This window comes from Chenopodium album, chromosome 5 (genome assembly GCF_948465745.1).
Source record: "Chenopodium album chromosome 5, dcCheAlbu1.1, whole genome shotgun sequence".
Taxonomy (NCBI): domain Eukaryota; kingdom Viridiplantae; phylum Streptophyta; class Magnoliopsida; order Caryophyllales; family Amaranthaceae; genus Chenopodium; species Chenopodium album.
Window position 1 is genome coordinate 61,991,094 of NC_137838.1, and position 23,493 is coordinate 62,014,586.

Here is a 23,493-nt window from a genome sequence, read left to right on the forward strand (position 1 = left end):
GTTATTGTTATTGTTATTGTTATTGTTATTGTTATTATTATTATTATTATTATTATTATTATTATTATTATTATTATTATTATTATTATTATTATTATTATTATTATTATTATTATTATTATTATTCGATTTGTATTGTCCTTCTAAATCCTTAATTATTGATAACGAAATGAGGTAAATATGTAAACAAATATTTTCTCATAGTATAAATGCCCATACACTATTCTTAAGAGTTTACAAAAATACAATTAACATAAATAAGTTAATAAACATTTTTAAGGGTATACTAGTCCAATCCAAATACTATTCGTAAGAGTTAAATCATTAAATTACACAAAGAAAAACTTAGAAATAATTATTATCGTATTAATAAGGGCATATAGATAAACAAACATTTTTTAAGGATATAATCAAAGGCTAGGATTTTTTAATGGAAATTTTGACTTTTACCACTTGTCATTAATTACTTATTTTCTTTTACCACCTTCATAAAAAAAAAAGTTTTATTTTACTACCACATAAAAAAATTAAAGTTGGCTTTTACCATCAATCATGCCTAACTAACAGATTCCGTCCATAAATATGTTAGTGGGGTATACCATATACACATGTCACTATATTATTGGGCTAATTTTTTTTTAAAGAAAATAATAATAATAATAATAATAATAATAAAAAAACAACCCAACCACAAACCAGGTCCCAACCACATTCGGATTGTTGAAGTTTTTCTACGCAGGTTCGAATCCTGCCTCTCCCTTACGATCTCTCGACGCCGAGAATTTCGGGTCGGATTTTGGTGAACCAACTGGTCGCCCGTCTCCGGTTAGCCGGCCGATAAGATCTCTAACCCCACCGCCAGTATAGGCTCCCGCCCCACCCATCGTCATTACCGGAGACCCATGCAGCCCAACCCCATTCGTACCCTAGCCCCGGCAAACCTCCATACCGTCCTATCAATTTCTGAGCCCCATCGAATTCTAACCCCCCTTCCACTAATTTTCGACCCCAAAACCCTAGCCAACAAATTCTGACCACCCATAAAACCCCCTCCTACTGAATTCCAACCACTCCAAAAACCCTAGCCACCACCAAATTATAAACCCTCCCAAACCACCGCCTAATTCCGACCACCTCTGTAGCTTCCCACACCAAAGTCCAACCCTTCCCTAGCCTCACACAAAATTCTGACCAACCAAGGTTAGTTAGATTTTGTTCTCGGTTGGTTGACATGGAAGATCAGAGGAGATGAAGGAAAAACTTCAAAAAGATGGGCCCTACTAACGGATTCATGAACGGAATCCGTTAGTTGGTGGTGAAATCCAATTTTAAATTTTTGTTGGTGGTAAAATAAAATATTTTTTATGGAGGTGGTAAAAGCCAATAAGTGATTATTTGGTGGTGGTAAAAATCAAAATTTCCTTTTTTAATGATAGGCACCATACAATCCAAAATTCCACTTATCAAGCCCCAAAAATCCGTGTCCTTAAACTTTTTGATTAAAAAAAATCTAGACACATCTACATAGCTTCTTAATTTCAATTTTCAAATTTATTTTTATGTAGTATTTCAAAATCTATCAAATGTTATCCCAACCCATTTAAGACTTTTGCAATTACCCTTTAAAAATCTTCTTACGGGTTCGAAATCACTAAACACACTATTCGTATTAAATAGCATGATCCAAAATATTAATATCAATTGTAACTAATAATTCAAGTGTGTGCATATGTTAAAAGAAATATTTAAAAAGTTACAATCAAATTAAACTAGAAAAAAAATATATTAAATGTTAACAAGAGAATTGAACACGTGACCTTTGATGGAAAAATCAATGCACGTACTAACCACTAGGCTACTTGATTATATTTATTTAACTAAATGTAACATTTAATATATTTATTTAACTAAAAGGTCAAGTAGCCTAGTTTAATATATTTATCCCTACCTTATAAAAAGTTTGAGAAAACTCTTATGAATAGTGTATGGATATTTATATCCCTAAAAATGTTTTTTTACCTATTTACCCTCATTGAATTCAATAAAAGACTTAAAATTGTCTCTTGAATCACCAAAATTGTTTAAATATTTGTGTTTATTTCAATATTAAAACATTTTGTACTCTCCATTTTTTTTTTACAAAGTATATAATTATATGATGACTTGTTTAATTTATTTAATTCGTCTCATCAATGAGTACTTAAAAATTATTATGCAAATATATATAATAAAATACCATGCAAATATACAAGGTATAAAGACTACCAATAATAATTATCCTTAAAGAGCTAGCCATCCGCGCGTAAGAATCACTAGTTCAACTAAAAGGTCAAGTAGCCTACTTTAATATATTTGTTTAACCAAAAGTAACATTTAATTTATTTATTTACTTGTAATCAAGATTACTTGTAGCCTAGTTAAATTAGTTTTTTTTTGCACTTTATACTTATTTAACTAAAAAAAACTAATTTAAACCTTTTTTTTGTGGTAGCTAGAAAGGGCACGTTGGCTCCGTCACTGGATATAATTGTTCGCACACTATTCATAACACATATATTATACTTTTTAAAAGGTAGGGATGAAAAGATTTTGATATTCTTAGACTATTAAGGGAAAATCTTTCTTCCAGTTTCCCTGCCCCTGCAATTATTGTTCAAAATAATAGAAATTGTTACCTTTCTTTCTCTATTTTTTTCTCCCTTTTCTGAGCTTGTATCCAAACAACATGCTAAGGTAAATAAGTCGGGTTTTACTTGGTACTTTTACTTCTTTATATACAGTGGCCGAACCAAGGGAGGTTGGGTGTGGCCTGTGTGGGCCTTGGCCTCCCTCTTGAATTGGTATATTTTAACTAGATTATGTATTTGATGTTGTAAAGTACAAAGTATTATTATGATAGGTTATCTTATCTCAAGTTCAAATATTATAACATATAATTCCTCCGAGTTTTAAATATTGCACAACTTGTTTTTTTTTTTTTTAAGGAAGTTTCACAAACATTTTACCATATCCATTTTAAGCAAGACAATATTTGTGTTTACACTACAAATACTAGTTCTTGACTTCCAATAATCAACAGGAACTTCGCAAACCTAGTTCTTGTGAAACTTGTTGTTTTCAACGCAGGCCAAGTTGAGCTTCTCAACAATTTGCACTAGTAGAAAAATACAAAAAGTCATCCCCCTAAAGGCACCGGTTCAGGCCAAACCGGCCTAAAATTGGGCGCAATTTTATACAAAGAGAAAGGCACCGATTCAGCTTAAACCGGTGCCAAAAATCGAAAGGGCACCGGTTTAAACCGGTGTATTAAAAAAAAAACGCGCCCTAAGCTGCTTCTTTCTTCTTCCTTATCTCTTTCATTTTCATTCAAGCTTGCTTCAATGAGGTGGATGAGGAGGCGTTACAACAAAGGGACTCTACATCATTACATAATGTTTACAATTCGACTCAAGAGTTAGAAGACATTCCTTATACATTTGATAGAAGTGATGACATGAATGATATAATAATAGATGCAAATGACCAAAATCAACCCAAGGTTTTAGTTAATGACGCTGATGATTTTGATCAGGCTTGTGACACAGATAGCGATGATGAGGAAAGCGAAGATGATGCTGAAAATATAGATGAGGATGAGGATGAGGATATAGCTTAATTCTTATTTTTATAACTTAGTGTTATATTTTTTCTTAGCTATTATCTCTTATATGTTTTCACCAACTATTTTATGCTTTTTGAGTTTCTGATACTTTTTTATTCTGGTTTTGGAAATTTTGCACTCTATCGTATGGTATTATGTTTTTTTTTATTTATATACTTTGTTATACGGTAATATTTATGTTATTGTCAGTGAATCTATTTACAGCTAACATTTTTTGAGCAGGTATTATGATGGAAAAAGTCAGGGGGAATACTTCAAAAAAAACAAATCAAGAAAATGAATATGAACAGCAGAGGCTATTAAGGATTCAGGCTAACAAGTGTAGAATGCAATCCTTGGGTATAAAGAGAATCGTTGCTTCCATGACAAGTTTAGTAGACAGCCAAAAAAATAAGAAAAAACCAAGGAAAGGTAAATCTGTGAACAAGGAAGATCAAGAGTACATTCCTTCCTCTGGCGATGAAGAAGAAAACATGAATATAGAAGAGGATGAATACGAAAAAGAGGATCACTTTGCAATACCAGTAAAGGTACTATATTAGTTACTCATAGTTACCAATTTTATACTAACATAGTCAATAGTTTATTATCTTCTTTAACTCATGTTTCAGGGTAAGCATTGCACAACAAAAGGAATGTCAAGAAAAGGGAAATTTATTCCACCAATGTCTGTGGCTAAGTTTTTGAATATGAGTAAAAAACAACAACAAGCAATGGTAGGAGATGAAAAATTCAAATCACTTTCAAAAGCCATGAAAGTTGTTGAACAAGGTACTAGATCATATGAATTGCTTGAATAATCTTATGGCTTAGTATTTAATTTATATCAAAGCAAGCTGATATGTTATTCAATGCAGTCATCAGTAATCAGGACCAATTGAATGTGAATCATGAAACCATTGGCTTAGATGAAGGTAGAGGCCTTTTTTCACATTATGGTAATTGAGAAAAACAAACTTAATTCTTTATTTATTTTATTATTGTATGATTAAAAACTAGATATACAAGGGATTGAGAGAAATGCAGATGAGTTGAATGGCAATACTGAAGTTGAAACAAGTGAAGGTATGGTAGTGTGTTTTTTTTTTTATTATTAATAACTGCTTTTGGTATTAAGTAGTGTTGATTTTTTAGTGTGAAACAATTTTTTATCAGATGGGCATTTTGTTGATGATGAGGATAATAATTTATTTGATGATGAAGCTATACACCAAGGTATTAAATAATCTCTCAAGAAGACATATATACTGTGATGTCTATTTGAATATGTAATTTTTTCTTATGATTTTTTTAAGATTATGAAAATGAAGCGGATATGGTCATATACAATGATAAAAGTCGTTGAGTAAGAAAGGATCGTCGTACCAGAGAACCTGTATTGTTTCCTCAGGAAGGGTGTGAGGAATTAGTTGGAGATAAAAGACGTGCTGAGATGGAAGGTGATTTGAATGTTTTCAATGTCTATTTCTTTCTATTAAATTCAACCTTGTTATCATTGATTTTTCATGATTCTTTAATGTTAGGTGTTGTTAAGAGAAAACGAGGGCCTGTTTATTGTAAAAGTCTTACCTTGTTACCTCCTGGAGAAAAAATATATGTTCAGTTTGATAGGGATGGTGTTCCTATTGGTGAGAATGCCTCGATATATACTTCGTTCTTGGGTGTACAAGTTAGAAATCGTGCTGTCATTCCTGTACAGGTGAAAGATTGGACTGATATTAAGCCTGAAAAAATTGAACATCTTTGGAGTTGTATTTAGGTAAGATAATCTGATGATGTAGGTCCCCCCTCCCTATTCTATATTTATCATAATGATATATTTATTGATTATTATTATTTTGACTTTTTGAGTGTCTAGGAAAAATGCTCGTTTGATGACCCTGAGTTGAGAAAAGACAGTGTTATTCAACATGCTAGAAGATTATTCAGAGATAGCTGGCACAAGTTCAAAAAAAAATATTTTAATGATCCAAATTTGAAAACAAAAACTGATCGCTTGAAGAACAAGCCTGAGAAAATGATTAAAGCAGATTGGGAATTTTTAGTTGAGCATTGGAATGATGAAAAGGTTCAGGTATGGAAAGTTATTCTCATATATGGATTATGATTTTTTATGATTTGGTTTATGATGTATCTATATTATTATACCAAAGGCTAAGAGTGTCAAAGCTTCCGAAAGTCGATCTCATCAAAAGATGCCTCATTATAATGGGACTAAAAGTTATGGTCGCTTCAAAGATGAGTTTGTAAGTAATTATTGTTGTTGTTGCTCTTTTTATTTATTTTATTTTATTTTATTTTATGGTGTTACATTGAACTCATTGCGGTTATTTTTATGATTGTAGAAAAAGAAACATGGGAAGGATTGCTCACGAGTTGACCTTCTAATTGAGTCTCGTAAGAGGAAGTCAAATAAATATGTTAATTTGGATACCTTAGCTAATAACATGAATGTAGTGGTAAGTAGTGAAGTTCATTTGTTATCTTCTAATAAAGAAATTCATAATTTTCTTGCTCTAATTATTTTGTACTTGTTTTTAGTTTGAGATGAAAAAGTTAACAGAAGAAAGAGACCAAGGGCATAATAACCACACTGATGAACAAATTATTGAGAAAGTACTTGGTAAAGATACTCATGGATATTTGCGTGCATATGGGCGAGGTAGAAGTATTACAAATCATTTTGGTGTTAAGCCATCAAAAATAAATCTTGCTCACGAGGTGATTGAAGTAAGAAAAACATCTGAGCAAGCAGTCTAAGAAGCTCGAAAGGAAGCTAAAGATGCTAGAAAAGAAGTAGAAAAGGCAAGAATGGATGCGGAGGTTGCCAAAAAGGAAGTCGAAGCAACAAGGAATGAGGTGGATCAAAAAATTGCTGCTAATAACAAATTATGGGAGAAAAGACTCAGAAATATACTTCAAGGTTATGGTTTAGATGATTCCAAAAGTAATGATTCCAATAGTTCTACTGGTTCAACAAGTTGAGGTAAGTAAGTATGAAACGTTTTAAAAAAAATATATATCTGATTATTAATTATCATAATCTTTATTTAATGATTAATATGATTCCATTTAGATAACATGATAATTACTTCAAATTAGTTTTTTGTCATACTATTTAGGAATTAGACTAGTACCTGATGAACAAATCTTCTTAAGTAGACAAATAATAATCATATAGACCAACTCTAGTAATTTATTGTTTAATATTCTAGTTTATCTTGATCACTTCTTTTTTTTTGGCATTAAATTTCTGTTTTCGTATTTTTGTCTCTTAAAAATTTCTGTTAGTGTTTCTTAGTAAATAGAAAGAATTTTGATAGGAGGTAATGAATAATTATGTAGTACACCATTTCTTCTATCACAATTTTGCTTTACTGTACAGTTATATGTCTAGTGTATATAACAATATATATATTTATATAAAATATTTTTTTTAGAACACACAATTTATAGTAATGCCTAGTGTGTGTATATATATGGAGTATTATTATATCTCTAGTTACGGACAAAAATGTGGTTTTTTGTGCTCTAAAATTATGTTAATGATAATGCACATGATTTATGTTTGTTAATGCTTATCTATTAATACATTTTTTTTTTGTTATTGTTGTAGGTAGAAAGAAGCTGTGAACCCTGTTGAATCTTACTACAGATCATGAAGCTAGAGATGAATATGAAGTTTTGCTTTTTTTTTTTGTTTATTAATTAATGTACCCATGGAGGATTGAATTTAGATTTTCTTTTTACATAATTTACTTCGCAGACATTTTTTGTAAGCAAGTACTCATGTTGACATTACTTTATTTATTAATGAAATTTTATTGTTTTAATTGTATTGATTATTTATTTATTTTGACGTAAGAAGCATGAATTACTCTACATGACAAATATTTTACTATATATACAACACGAATTACTCTAAATGATAAAGCTTAGCCACGGGTATATCCTAATTGCCACATTTGTACTTGTAGCAAAGTATCAATATTAGCCACGTAAAAAAACGTGGCAAAAAAATTGGGTTTGCCACAACATTGTTTTTCCCGTGGCCATAACCTAGCCACGGCCACTTGTGCCACGGGAGTTGTTCGATACAAATCCCGTGGCTAAATATCATTGCCACGGGAATTTCAAACTTGTGCCACACATAATTTTGTGGCAGAAGGGTCAATTTGTAGTAGTGAATGTTGCATTCGAGAGCCGAAACCCTCATTGCACTCTCTCAATTTTCCCACCACTAGAGCCGCCACCGACGTCGGCCACCAGCCCCGCCACCACCTTCTCTTTCTCCCCTGCCCCGCCAACACAAGACGACCAATTGCCCCGTCCTTCTCTTTCTCCCCTGCCATTCACTCACTGTGAAGGTCTTGAAGCCTCGCTGCGCCACCACCTTAAGCCTCGCTGCGCCACCGTGCTTCTGCTGCCCATAAGGTCGTCGCGCCACCTACTGTTGCTGCCCTCCTCCACCACCGAGCTGCTGCTGCCCTCCATCTTCCCTCAAGGTTTTTCCTTTTTTTTTTATTTCATAATTAATTTCCAATTATGTACATATATTAATGTGTTTTGCATGTTGAATCATTGTTTGCAAATTAAAATTTAGGTTTTAATATAATTATGCTTCAATTTTTCTCAATTTTAGGTTGTTTTATTTGGAATTTGTGAAAATATTAGTGATTTTTATCAATTAGTTGGATTTTTTTTTATGTTTTAATGGTTAATTTAATTTGTTTTGGTGGATAATTTTGAATTAATTATAGAATATATATTAACCTTGGTACTTAAATAGTTGAAATTTGGTATGTTACTTTTAATGGTTAATTTGAAGTTGTTTTGATGGGTTATTTTGAATAAGTTAGAGATTAAAACCTTGTTATTAAATTAGTTGAATTTTGGAATGTTTAAATGGTTAATATTAAGTTGTTTTGATGGGTATATTTGAATAAATTAGAGATTAGTAACCTTGTTACTAAAGTAGATGAATTTTGGAATGTTTGAATGGTTACTTTTAAGTTATTTTGATGGGTAATTTTGAAAAAATTAGAGATTAGTAACCTTGTTAGTTTAGCAATTTTGAATAAATTAGATGAATTAAAGTAGTGAATACATAGTTTAGCAATTGTTAGTTCGATGAATGATGTGTTTTAGCTTATAAATAAATTAGTGAATTGACATGTTATGAAAAATAAATATTACATACATAATATTTAACCTAATTTATGTTTATTGTTTTTTATTTTAATAGATTTGTGAATTGAAGCACGAGTTTAGCTTGAGGACTACATATTGAGCTCAAGTGGGTAGTTGCTATATTGGTATGACTTATAAACTTTACTAAGCTATATTTCTTTCTATTTATTGACAAGGTAAAGTCGTATCCTGTAGACACCCATTTGTGTCTCCCCAAAACCAAACCCGGTGATGAGTGTCTTTCACGTCGAATCATAATCGAATGAAACGAAAGTGTGAAAAGGTCTAGTGTTGTGGAAAGTTATATTTCTTTTCTCTTCTCCCTGATTTTGAAAACTTTATTTTAAGAAAACAGCCAATCCAGTTTGGTTGGTCCATGATATGGGTCCAATAGTGGTGTAGTTGGATGGGTCTTGCAAAGACCTTTCCAACGATATATTATAAGCCCAATTCCGATGAATATCGAGGAAGTTATGGCCAATTTACTAAACTGGGCCCGCTTTGAGCTTTATGTACGGCCTAATGATCTAGGGGAGGGCCTAATATGATTTATCATTCCTAATGCAATTAGGAATGGTTTTAGTCTTCTAGAACATTCTAGAAGGTTCTCATCATTTCTAATTCAATTAGGACTTTTCAGAGTTTTAATCAAGATCAAATAGCATTTTCGATGGAATTATATTATTTTATCTTCCAGTACAGGAAATTTATCAGATTTTCGAAAACGCGTTGAAAACCACTTTGGCGTCCAACCCCAGGCCTTGGCGCCTGGAACCAGGATTGGCGCCAGGCGCTAGCCACTGGTGCTGGCGCCAACTAGCCAGGGCTGGCGCCAATGTTGATTTTTCGATTTTCAGACTCTGTTTTGTTAAATTATCTTTTTTGGATGATTTTCTCTATAAATATCGTATCAAAAACTCAGCTTTCTTTCATCAACTATCTTTATTCTACAATTCATTCATCAATTCTCTTTATTTTTACAAATCATTCACCATTCATCTAATTCTTCGCAATTCATTCATTCATCATCTTTCTTTCATCAATTCTCAATAATATTAATTCATTGGCATTCTTTTCTTTTCTAAACCTTGTTTTTCAATACAAAATTCCGCATTCGCAAGATCTAGAAACACCTAGCCATATTCGAAGTTGCCTTCGCCCTAGACGTGAAAGGTTTTAATTTCTTAGGGTTTGGTCTCAAATCTCTCTTTCAATTATTTAATTTAATTGTTTTGATTGTTATTTTCCTTGAAGTTACTAACGTGTGTATTTTGTTATTAGAAAGAGGTACGAGGCATCCAAGTAAGTACTTTAATGGTTTAATTGATATTATGATGTAGAAATCATGCTTAGATTGTTATTTTGATTCCTAGTATCATGTCTAGGGTAACTTTAATATCAAGTATGATTAAAAGTACGATGCTTCCTATATTCTTCCTAATATTTATTCATGTTAGTATCATGTTAGGGTTAAAGACTTGATTTTTATTGCTTAGTGACATGCTAGGGTTTGTTATTAATCTTGTTAGTATCATGCCTAGGATCTTGCTATTTTTATTCTGCTTTAATATTAACATGAATATGATTATGATTATGATTATTATTATTTTGATGATTATTATTTTATTTATGATTGTAATTTTATTCATGATATTTATTATGATTATTATTATGTTGCTTGATACATATTATATTTATTCTTTATTGCTTGATCACCTTTTATGCATGCTTCAAGGGAATTTGGTACTTGCAATCGCGCTTAATAAGATAATTAATAATCTTGTTAGGGTTAATTGTGATTATAATTCAAGTGATCACCAATAATAGTTTATTTGTGCATTAAATTCAACCAACATAGATTAAACAGGTTTAGGGTAATCCTATTGATTGCATGTTAATCAGAAAGCGCACATGAATACGAGCAGAATAAAGTAGAGGCCTATTATTAGGGCAGGTTCAATCTCTTTTAGGTTGGATTTGTACCATCATCCCCGAACCCTTATTTGGTTCATGACCTTATGGAGTTGACGATCTCTTGGATCATTAAGGGGTGTAACCTTCACCTCGTGAACGGTTTACAAGTTCCTTAAAAACTTGTTGGCGACTCTTTTGCTCTATCTTCTTCCCTTTTGGACGCCACCGTACTTTAGTGTATGATCACAGTGGGGTTCAAGCTAGTGGGATTTTAAAGGCTTGAAATTATTCCCTACAGTTTTTGGCGAATCCACTGGGGAGGATTTCTATTTTAATTCCTGAATTTGTTTCGGCAATGACTTAGAATGAGTGGATGAGACTCAAAAAGTTCTAAGTATTTCATGTGCGTAATTTTGATTAACATTATTGACATATGCATAAAAAGGTTCTCATTGGAAAGACCATCCGTAATGAGTCAAAAACATAGGATTTTACACGTAGGAAATTTGAGAAATGTCTTTCACAACTAGGACTGAAATAACACCGCGCGAAACTGGATGATTTTATTGAGCACAGAAAGCTACTGAGGCATGTGGGAAGTAACGTCAGGGGCCAGAGCTTGGCGCCAAACTTTTAGCCGTAGCGCCAGACGCCAGTATTGGCGCCAGGCGCTACAACTAAAAGTTGGCGCCAGTCTCTGTTTGCTGGCGCCAATTTCCCCCAATACCGAGCCAGAAATATGCGTTCTAATTTCGACCGGTTTTTCGTATTGTTTGCTCAATCCTACTTCCTGATTGAATTTTTTCTCACTTTTTTGAAACCCATATGTGTTCTACATATGGACATAACCTTCTAGGAATTCATGCTCTATCTACCCGATTGAACGCTCCTGGCAACAAAGGGTACATCTGAGATGTTGAATTCACCAAACCATGGAAGTGAGTTTTTTCCTAAAAACTCGCGGTGTCCCATCCACACGCGTTAACCCTTCACGGTTAGGCTTCTACGCGGTGCATCCGGACAATTAACCATGGACCCTATTGACTAAACCATATCCCGAACTTTAGAGAACTAGAGCCATGGTTAGGTTGCGAACTCATTGCATCATATTGTGCCTACTTGACTAATTGTGCATTATTTGTTGTGCATATATATTCTGTGTTCCTCTTAACCGTTTGTTGATTTGTGTTGAGACTAAAATTAATGACTTAAAGAACTTTGCCTAATTAATTAATTAATTTGAGTCAATAAAGTTTTTTTTAATCGAAATTGACCTAGTACGACTTTAGGCATACCCCAGTTGACTAATAATACCGAAAACAGTCCCGGACCAAAGCTCCAATATTGGCACCAAAGTCTGAGCTGTAGCGCCACATTTTAGTGTGTAGCGCCAGACATTTTCTAAATTGTCTGGCGCCAACCACCATAATGCGACGCCAGTCCTGTAGTTTGGCCGACAGTTCGGATTATTTGTCGAGTCATCACCTAGGGTCTAATTAACCAGTTTGCTAATTAATTCGGTTAATTTCCGCTGTCAACAACACCTTATCGAGTCTTGGTCACATAGTCTAGCCACATGGTCATGATACGAGTCTTAACGCACCATTTACACTCACTAGTCTTAGCACACACTTTGAGTACACATCACCATGACCATGTCTTAGGTTCATGCATGAGTCGGTCTTTCCGTCATTTGAGTTGAGGGTACATTCTATTCCTAATTCTTCATATCCCTCCATCATTCTTCTTCACATTCTATTCCATCTTTCTTCACTTCCTCCTTCCATTGCATGTCGAATAGAGTTTGAGTCAAATAATCAACAATCAGTACCCCCAAATTCCTTTTCCATAGTACTTGGTCGAGGAGAGAAGGGCGATTAATCAAGGACAATCTCTTTATTCAAGTCTCGCTTTTTGATAAACCGATTCGTCAAAAGAGGAAGGCTAAGAAGATAATGGCAACTCAAGAAGAAGTCAATGAGCTTAGGAACCAATTGGTTACCATGACTGAAACACTGAAGCTACTCACCCTCAAGGTTGATGATCCCGTGAAGCAACAACAAATGAACCTCATGCAAGAAAGCTTGAGCAAGCTATCTAGTGACTACAAATTTCAGGGCATGAGTTCACAAAGGGTCTCGCTGGACAAGGAACTTCTTCCGCATAAGTTCAACACCGCTGACATCCCTAAATTCAAGGCAACAGATAACCCTTACTTCCATCTAAGAGCTTTTGAAACTATAATGAGCATTAAGGGTATCGATAAGAAGGTTTTCCCCTCTCTGTTCCCACTATCTCTTGAAACCGTTTGCCAACAATGGTTCTTCTCCCTTGACAAGGAGAAAACCTCTACCTGGGAATTGATAGTGAACGCTTTCGTTGATAGGTACAAGTGCAATATCCAAGTTGAAACCGACCATAGACAACTTGAGATGCTAAGACAAAAAGAGAATGAAGGCTTTACTTCTTTCTTTAATAAATGGAGGGAAACTTCCGCCAAGATGATTGAGGTCCCCACTGAAAAAGAATCCGTGAGGATGTTTATCAAGAATCTCCAAGAAAAGTATTCAAAGCACTTAAAATATCAACACAACTTGAATACTTTCAAGGCCGTCTATGACATAGGTATCGAGATCGAAGATGACCTCGCAAAGCAAAAAGCTACTAACAATAGCAACCACGGTGGCTGGAAAGGAAAGAAGAGCGACAATCCTTCTTCTTCCGAAAACGCCCACTCTAGTAATAATGTTAGTACCTTTGACCATAATGATGTCTTAGCCATGGACAATCAAGGATCTAAAAGGAAACCCAGGCGAGAGTTCACACCCATTGGAATGACCTACGATGCTGCTTTCGATCGTCTCTATTGGCCCTACCGAGGATCCAACACCAGAAAATTGATCTTCGAGATGGAACCCAAATTCCTATTGCAAGTACCATTGAGGAAACGGTCATACCACTGATGAATGCTACAGGTTTCAAAATCTCATTCAAGACCTCATAGAAGCAAACAAGGTCCCATTGCCTCTAGCTAGCGAGAAGACTGGGTAATGATGAAGCGAATGACACAAGACAAGAGGCGAGCTGCAACGACAAGATTTCATGGCCTCTTTTTTCTATTTCTTTTTCATTTTTTTTCCTTTCCCCAATAAGTCTAGCATAGGCACCTTTTCCTTTCCTTAGATTAATTTTGTAGATTTTTCCTTTTTCCCTTTTTAATAAAATGAGCATTTATTTCCTTGCACATGATCATCACATTGCATTGCATCAAAAAAAAAAAAAAAAAAAAAAAAAAAACCATGTCGAATTAAGCACAAGGTATACTAATGATTTGAGGCACCCCTTGTAGCCACATCATACCTTCTTTCACCTTTCAAATATGCAATCCTTTCTTCATAAACCACTTTGAGCCTCGTCTAACGATAGACCCTTCTTTTTTCAACCTACATCTACCTAACCTTGGGATGGGATGGCGTGCAACTTATGCAATTCTAAAGAAAGCTTGAGTAAATTCAAAAGAAAGCAATAGCAAAAAATAAGCAATAATAAAAAAATGAAAACAAGTGTACAAAAGGGCAAGTGTTCCAATGTCTTTGATATGAAAATATCTTTGATAAGAACACGTCTCAAATTGCGTCTCTTATCGAGTGCTCGGTACCGTGCCTGAGAAACATGAATGCCAAGTGAGTGATAGACTGCATGACCGGGATTGCCCACACTCATAAAAATAAAATAAATGCCAAAAGAAAAAGAACTAAAAAAAAAAGAGTAGAAACTCAAGCATAAAAATACAAAGATTTAAAAGCGAAGTTGCACACCTTGGGGGCTTATCTAGGGTCTTGAGCCTTTATCCCCTTCTTCTTTAAACCTTTAGCCTAACCACGTTACAACCCTTAAAAAGACCTTTTTTGAGGTATACACACTTGTGTGAGGTTCGGCTAGAGCTACGTTCGGCCTGATTCCTAACGGATACGTAGGCAACCTCACATCGAGGTGCGGCCGTAATAAACATGCATTCATATTCACATTCACACACTTGCACCATGATCATATCAAGGGATCTCCAATGCTCATCCCTATTCACTTAGAGCTAGACTTGGGGACTTGATCCCTACATCATTAGCTTACCTAGCCTAAGAGTCACCACCATTTGACTCTTTTTAATATATTTTCCCACACACTTAGTTCTTGCGGCCTAGCTTTAGTGTCACTATCACACACTACACAGATACTTGACCAAATATACTTCCCTTTAGGAACCCTTTGTCATGAAATCTTAACACTGAAGCATGCTTCGTCAACATCACTCATAATTGTCATTGCATCACGAAGTATGAAGTGCTTAGCCTCCGTGCCTAAGTTACCCAAATACTTTCATCATGGAGTCAACAGTTGAGATAGCCTAGGATGAATTAATCCTTGAACCTTGAGAGATAGTATCAAACAACATTTGACTAAGCTCATTCAACATGCATCTTCAAACTTTTGATTTTCTTTTTCACGTCTTTCTTTTTCGGGAGAAAGTCGGTACCCTCCATAAAATTGACGGAAATTTTTGCTTTTCTGCATTTTTGAGTCGCACGATCACATTACAATGCACACACGAGTCATGTACACATTGAGTCATGTCGTGTCATATCACTTTGATTTGAGTCACACATGTGTCATTTCACTTTGAGTCGAGTCAACTCCGAGTCAGTCAATTAGCGAGTCAAGTTTATACCTTGAGTCGTGTCAAGTCGATAAGACAATCAACTTTAAACCTTAGGTCAACCCTAAGATGGTTAAAGAAATTGGAAAAGTTCTATAGTAAAAATAAATACAGGTGCAGCAGAACAGGGAAGACCCTATCACATCGTTCGGCGACAGAGTTAATTCTTGGCGCCGGAGATATTTAAGCAGCGATAGAACTCGAAGCCTCTCAGAAAGGTGATTTCGACCTCATGCAGCAATTTCGGGTTCCTTGGTACGCCAGTTAGCCCCTATAAGCAATTTGACATGATTAGTAGTCGGCTCGATTACAATCGTAGTAAGTGATTGACCTGACAAAAAATCGTCTCACTTAGCTTAAGCGCCTAAAACAGTGGCTCATTACAATCGGTTCAAAAGCAAGCACTTAAACGACAATATTTCCAAATATGGATTGTCGCGCATTCTTATTAAACGACAAAGTTTTCCAAAAATTGGATTGTCATCCCCAACTGACAATATTTCCAAAAATGGATTGTCGTGCATCTTCTTCAACGAAAATTTTTCCAAGATTGGATTGTCATCTCTGGCAAAGTTTCCAAGCGTGGATTGTCGTGCTCCTTCTTTGTTTGGCAATTTTTTCCAAGTTCGGATTGTCATCGCTGGCAAGTTTTCCGAAATTGGATTGTCATACACCCAGTTCCCTATAGCAAAATTTCCTAAAGGATTGTTGTAGGTTTCTATTCATCATAAATATCGGCAAAAGTTCCTCAACGTGGATTGTCATTCATTTCAGTAAGTGGCAAATTTTCCCGAAGTGGATTGTCGGTCGACTCTTTTTTGCAAATGTTCCAAGACGCGGATTGTCAATAGTGGCAATATTTTCCCAAAAGGATTGTCGCATAGCGTTGGCAAATTTCCAAGGTGGATTGCTTTCAAGAGTTATATTCCAAGATGTGGATTGTCGATCGTAGCAAAGTTCTTATGAAAGATTGTTACGAAGCATTGGCAACTTTTCCAAAAATTGGATTTTGGCAAATTTTCCGAGATACGGATTGTCGCTTCATCGTGGCAACATTTCCAAGGATGGATTGTTACGTGGCATTGACAACTTTCCCTAAATCGGATTGTCATACATCATACAAGAGTTATGTTGGCAACTATTCCCAAAGAAAAGAGGATTGTCATCACAGCAAAAGCACCGACATACTGGTTCACAAGCAGCAAAGTACCGACGTACTGGCATAGCAAATATTAAAAAGCAGTGATCTTTTTGAAGACTATCACAGCGGGGAAAAGAAGCTCTTTGTTCAGAACGTCAAAGCAGCAAGGTGGCATTCCCTAGCTTGCGGAAAGTTTTCACAAACAACTGAAGGTAATTTCGAGCGAAGTTGTCTTCGATCATATTCCCTTAGGCATGGAAGATGATCATAATGCGGATGAGAATTATTTCGAGAGAAATAATTTTCGATAGTGTTCCCTTGGACGTTGGATATTATCAATGCGGATGGGGATTATTTCGAGAGAAATAATCTTCGATAATGTTCCCTAGGATGTGGAATATTATCATTGCGGAGGAGGATAGTTTCAGGCGAAACAATCTTCTAATTTGGAAGCAGTTACAAGGCGTAGCGGTTTATAAGCGGGATGACATTCTCTAGCTTGCAGGAGGTCATCAAAACAATCGGTTACTTTCAGAGACGTGTGCTCGACGGTGCAAGATACATGTTTCTTAACTCTTTTATCTGTTTTAACTAATGCTAGTTTTGCAGGTATCGGCGTTACAAGATTGATTTAGGATCGAAGAACGTTCTGAATCATTCTCCGTCCCTATCGATACTTTGACTTTTGTTTTCGAAACTTGCGTTTCTCCAAACTCAATCAAAGTGGGGGCTTCTGTAGACACCCATTTGTGTCTCCCCAAAACCAAACCCGGTGATGAGTGCCTTTCACGTCGAATCATAATCGAATGAAACGAAAGTGTGGAAAGGTCTAGTGTTGTGGAAAGTTTTATTTCTTTTCTCTTCTCCCTGATTTTGAAAACTTTATTTTAAGAAAACAGCAAATCCAGTTTGGTTGGTCCATGATATGGGTCCAATAGTGGTGTAGTTGGATGGGGATTGCAAAGACCTTTCCAACGATATATTATAAGCCCAATTCCGATGAATATTGAGGAAGTTATGGCCAATTTACTAAACTGGGCCCGGTTTGAGCTTTATGTACGGCCTAATGATCTAGGGGAGGGCCTAATATGATTTATCATTCCTAATGAAATTAGGAATGGTTTTAGTCTTCTAGAACATTCTAGAAGGTTCTCATCATTTCTAATTCAATTAGGACTTTTCAGAGTTTTAATCAAGATCAAATAGCATTTTCGATGGAATTATATTATTTTATCTTCTAGTACAGGAAATTTATCAGATTTTCGAAAACGCGTTGAAAACCACTTTGGCGTCCAACCCAAGGCCTTGGCGCCTAGAATCAGGATTGACGCCAGGCGCTAGCCATTAGCGCCTGGCGCTAGCCACTGGTGCTGGCGCCAACTAGCCAGGGCTGGCGCCAATGTTGATTTTTCGATTTTCAGACTCTGTTTTGTTAAATTATCTTTTTTGGATGATTTTCTCTATAAATATCGTATCAAAAACTCCGCTTTCTTTCATCAACTCTCTTTATTCTACAATTCATTCATCAATTCTCTTTATTTTTACAAATCATTCACCATTCATCTAATTCTTCGCAATTCATTCATTCATCATCTTTCTTTCATCAATTCTCAATAATATTAATTCATTGGCATTCTTTTCTTTTCTAAACCTTGTTTTTCAATACAAAATTCCGCATTCGCAAGATCTAGAAACACCTAGCCATATTCAAAGTTGCCTTCGCCCTAGACGTGAAAGGTTTTAATTTCTGAGGGTTTGGTCTCAAATCTCTCTTTCAATTATTTAATTTAATTGTTTTGATTGTTATTTTCCTTGAAGTTACTAACGTGTGTATTTTGTTATTAGAAAGAGGTACGAGGCATCCAAGTAAGTACTTTAATGGTTTAATTGATATTATGATGTAGAAATCATGCTTAGATTGTTATTTTGATTCCTAGTATCATGTCTAGGGTAACTTTAATATCAAGTATGATTAAAAGTACGATGCTTCCTATATTCTTCCTAATATTTATTCATGTTAGTATCATGTTAGGGTTAAAGACTTGATTTTTATTGCTTAGTGACATGTTAGGGTTTGTTATTAATCTTGTTAGTATCATGCCTAGGATCTTGCTATTTTTATTATGCTTTAATATTAACATGAATATGATTATGATTATGATTATTATTATTTTAATGATTATTATTTTATTTATGATTGTAATTTTATTCATGATATTTATTATGATTATTATTATGTTGCTTGATACATATTATATTTATTCTTTATTGCTTGATCACCTTTTATGCATGCTTAAAGGGAATTTGGTACTTGCAATCGCGCTTAATAAGATAATTAATAATCTTGTTAGGGTTAATTGTGATTATAATTCAAGTGATCACCAATAATAGTTTATTTGTGCATTAAATTCAACCAACATAGATTAAACAGGTTTAGGGTAATCCTATTGATTGCATGTTAATCAGAAAGCGCACATGAATACGAGCAGAATAAAGTAGAGGCCTATTATTAGGGCAGGTTCAATCTCTTTTAGGTTGGATTTGTACCATCATCCCCGAACCCTTATTTGGTTCATGACCTTATGGAGTTGACGATCTCTTGGATCATTAAGGGGTGTAACCTTCACCTCGTGAACGGTTTACAAGTTCCTTAAAAACTTGTTGGCGACTCTTTTGCTCTATCTTCTTCCCTTTTGGACGCCACCGTACTTTAGTGTATGATCACAGTGGGGTTCAAGCTAGTGGGATTTTAAAGGCTTGAAATTATTCCCTACATATCCCCTAATCAAAAGTATTACCTAAGTCCTCTAACTAATGCAGATAGGGAAGTAGGGTCGAATCCACTGAGTAAGGCGTCTTTTTATTCCTAATTAATTAACATAATCTAGATTATGAAGTAACCAATATATTATAATCAAAAGGAACTAAACTACGAAGATTAAGAATAAGGAGAAAACAATATATAAAAGGATCTAGGGCATAGGTTCACCAATAAATAATATTCCAGGGTAAAACATAATAATTAATCATCAATGCATACATTAATCAGATCATAAAGGGCTTTTGCTACGTATTATAATCACACAATTAATTTATCGGTATTAAATATCATCTTTCGAATCTCGACTTAACCATTTATAAATTAACCTGCCTATTGAAACTAGACCTAAACATCAATTCTCATCTATCGAATCTCGAATCAATATTGTTAAACTCATGCATAAAAGATCAGCGCAAATCTAGTCACAGAGCATTAAATCAATCAATAGGAAATTAATCTAGCATTGACAATTAATAACAATAAATTACCCCTTCATATTATTTATGGATCCCCATAAACCCTAGAAATAGAACAACTCACACATAATAAAAACTAAACTAATCAAAGTAATAAAGCAAGACATGATCAAAAGAATAAGATAAACAACTAAGATTAAGAGAAGAGAAATCGTTACCAAAATAAATCTGGAATTAAGAATCAAGTTAAGAACAAAGTGTATGAGAGAGAAAACTAATCTAAAAGCTAAGTAGAGAGGGAAAATCTAAGAAATAATTAAGAGAGAGTAAAGAAGAGAGAAAAGAAGGTAATAAACTCGTTTTACGGATAAGTATTTATACTCCGTAAGAATCCTAAACTAAAACAAACTTAAACGTCGAATAATTAACTCCTAACAATAACACGCGCCCGATCGGGCGCGCCTTTTTCCTCCAAGTATAAATCTCGCGCCCGGCTGGGCGTGACTTCGGGCGCCAGCCTTTGCTTCCCTCGCCCGGCCGGGCGCGCCTCCGGGCACCAGCCTCTTTGGTCGGGTGGCTCTCTTGGGCCACTATTTGGACTACGATTGGGCTCTAGTTCTTCGGGCCAATCTGGGTTTCCTCTTCGGCTCTTGAATACTTGTTCCAAATGCCCCGGCATCACATATATCGAGCCCTTAATCACCGGTTCGATGGCTCTAACCGACCCTGGGCTATAAAAACTGGTCGTGCTTCTCCGGTGCTCGTAATTGCTCCATAATAAATCGGGAAAATGCTCCAAAAGTGCAAATCCCTGCAAAAGTCAACCAAATCTACAAAAACAGTAGAAAACACTAATTAGTAATAAAAGTGGCTCTAAAGAGCCAAAAACAGTACTAATTATGACCAAGGGACGGGGGTAAAACACTATATAAAATAGACACATCATTTATCCATTTAATAAAAGTTTATTTATGAAATTGCAACTTGTGTAGTGTTTAGTTGCAAATAAATACAACAATATATAGAATACTTGCATCATCATATGCCTAGATACCCGTTCAAGGCATTCTCATTAGGAGAAAGTCTTGAATAGTTCCCATTTGGGACTGTTCTTGAATGTGTTCTCACTTAGGTGGTGAATGTATGTTTTCTTTTTCGATTTTAAGGAACATCTTGGCTTACCATTTCCTCACTGTGTTCTCTGGGTACATATGTGGGTAATTAATTATCTACTTCGTGTACTTGGAGAACTAGGGGGAAATGCTGCCGGATTTTCCTTAAAATTAGAAATTTGACATACATTCACTAGTGAGAGTAGACATTCAATGATGGGTTAGGTTGGAGTGATAAGGACCCTTTGAAAACATGCATTTTTTCACTATATGAATGGTATATTCACGTTTTGTACTTGTATTTGATTTACATAAAATATGTAGCAAATACACATTATTCATTATATGTTGCTATATATGTTTAGAGACAATTTACTAAATGCAGAAAGATCGTGGTTGGATGTATGGTAGACGCGATACATTGGAATTTTGGAATGGGGTTCAAGAGTTTTGCGAGAGGGATTTAGCTTATCAACGCAAACTGGGTGGCAAAGGCCTTTATTGTCCTTGTGTTGATTGTAATAATGTGAAGGTGGTCGATAGTGTTGAAATCATTAGAGATCATGTATTATGTCGTGGGTTTAGGCATTTATACCATGTGTGGATTTGGCACGGAGAAAGTGGAGAGTACAGTGGGGATCTTGATCGGAATGATGTGCGTGTTAGAAGCAATGAGATTCATTTGGACGAGGAATACGAGAATGATGACTATATTGTTGATAATGGTGAGGATGGAGCCGATGATGATCAGGCGGATGAGGTCGAGAATGAACAAGTGGATGAGATGTTGCATGGTGTTGAAGGTGGAGTGTTTCGGAGGATTCCAAAAAGCCTTTGTATCATGGGTGCAAAAAATACTCCAAACTATCGGCCGTGCTAACACTTTTCAACATTAAGTCGAAGCATGGGTGGACGGACATTAGTTTTACTTCTTTGTTGACCGCATTAAGTGATATGCTGCTTGATGGGAATGAAATTCCTAAGTCTTACTATTACGCAAAGAAGCTCATGTGTCCCTTTGGTTTTGAGTATAAGAAGATACATGCATGTCCAAATGATTGTATTCTGTATCAAAATGAGTATGAACAATTGCAGGAGTGTCCACGATGCAAGCGGTCGCGCTACTAGCGCATCAGTTGCAATCCTGGTATGGAGGAACCTCCTGCTAAGGTGTTGTGGTATCTTCCAATTATTCTAAGGTTTAAGCATCTGTTCTCAATACCAAAAGACACTAAACACTTGAGGTGGCATGCAGAGGGAAGAAAAAAAACAGAATGCTGAAGCATCCAACTGACTCTCCACAGTGGAAGAACATTGATTTGAAGTTTGAGAAATTTGGTGATGAAGTCAGAAATTTAAGGCTTGGGTTGTTGTAGGGAATAGTTTCAAGCCTTTAAAATCCCACTAGCTTGAACCCCACTGTGATCATACACTAAAGTACGGTGGCGTCCAAAAGGGAAGAAGATAGAGCAAAAGAGTCGCCAACAAGTTTTTAAGGAACTTGTAAACCGGTCACGAGGTGAAGGTTACACCCCTTAACGATCCAAGAGATCGTCAACTCCATAAGGTCATGAACCAAATAAGGGTTCGGGGATGAAGGTACAAATCCAACCTAAAAGAGATTGAACCTGCCCTAATAATAGGCCTCTACTTTATTTTGCTCGTATTCATGTGCGCTTTCTGACTAACATACAATCAATAGAATTAACCCTAAACCTGTTTAATCTATGTTGGTTGAATATTAATGCACAAATAAACTATTATTGGCGATCACTTGAATTATAATCACAATTAACCTAACAAGATTATTAATTATCTTATTAAGCGTGATTGCAAGTACAAATTCCCTTTAACCTGCAATAAAAGGTGATCAAGCAATAACAATATACAATAATATGCATATCAAGCAACATAATAAATAATCATCATCAATCATAATCATAAATATTAGAAAGAACATAGGAAGCATCATACTTTTAATCATACTTGATATTAAAAACACCTTAGACATGATACTAAGAATATCATAATCTAAACATGATGTCTACATCATAAAAACAATTAAAATACTTACTTGGATGCCTCGTACCTCTTTCTAATTACAAAATACACGCGTTAGTAACTTCAAGGAAAATAATAAACAAAGCAATTAAATTAAATAATTGAAAGAGAGATTTGGGACCAAACCCTCAGAAATTAAAACCTTTCACGTCTAGGGCGAAGGCAACTTCGAATATGGCTAGGTGTTTCTAGATCTAATGAATGCGGAATTTTGTATGAAAAAGAAAGAAATAAAGAAAGAATGCTAAAAGATTAATGCTATTGAGAATTGATGAAAGAAAGATGATGAATAAAGAGAATTCGGTGAATGAGATGATTGGTGATAAAGAATAAGGAGAATTACTGAATGTTGATGATTGTTGATTGTAGATTCATTCGTGAATGAAAACGGAATTTTTGATACGATATTTATAAAGAAAATCGGCCAAAAAAGATAATTTATCAAAACAGAGTCTGAAGATCACAT

The 23,493-nt window shown here is 35.0% G+C and overlaps 1 protein-coding gene across 2 annotated transcripts; it reads left to right on the top strand.

Moving 5' to 3' along the window:
• The first annotated feature begins 3,653 nt into the window (after positions 1 to 3,653).
• Positions 3,654 to 5,907, top strand: LOC145630832 (uncharacterized). Of its 2 annotated transcripts, none has more exons than XM_081682980.1 (8): positions 3,654 to 4,191; positions 4,273 to 4,432; positions 4,519 to 4,575; positions 4,661 to 4,726; positions 4,817 to 4,876; positions 4,957 to 5,420; positions 5,520 to 5,735; positions 5,815 to 5,907. In XM_081682980.1, exons 1-6 carry the CDS (start codon positions 3,889 to 3,891, stop codon positions 5,004 to 5,006), a joined length of 696 nt encoding a protein of 231 aa, XP_081539106.1. In that variant the 5' UTR covers positions 3,654 to 3,888; the 3' UTR covers positions 5,007 to 5,420; positions 5,520 to 5,735; positions 5,815 to 5,907. The 2 variants fall into 2 exon arrangements, with proteins under 2 accessions (XP_081539106.1, XP_081539105.1); XM_081682979.1 differs by having other exon boundaries at positions 4,957 to 5,100; positions 5,185 to 5,420; positions 5,520 to 5,907.
• The last annotated feature ends 17,586 nt before the right edge of the window (positions 5,908 to 23,493 follow it).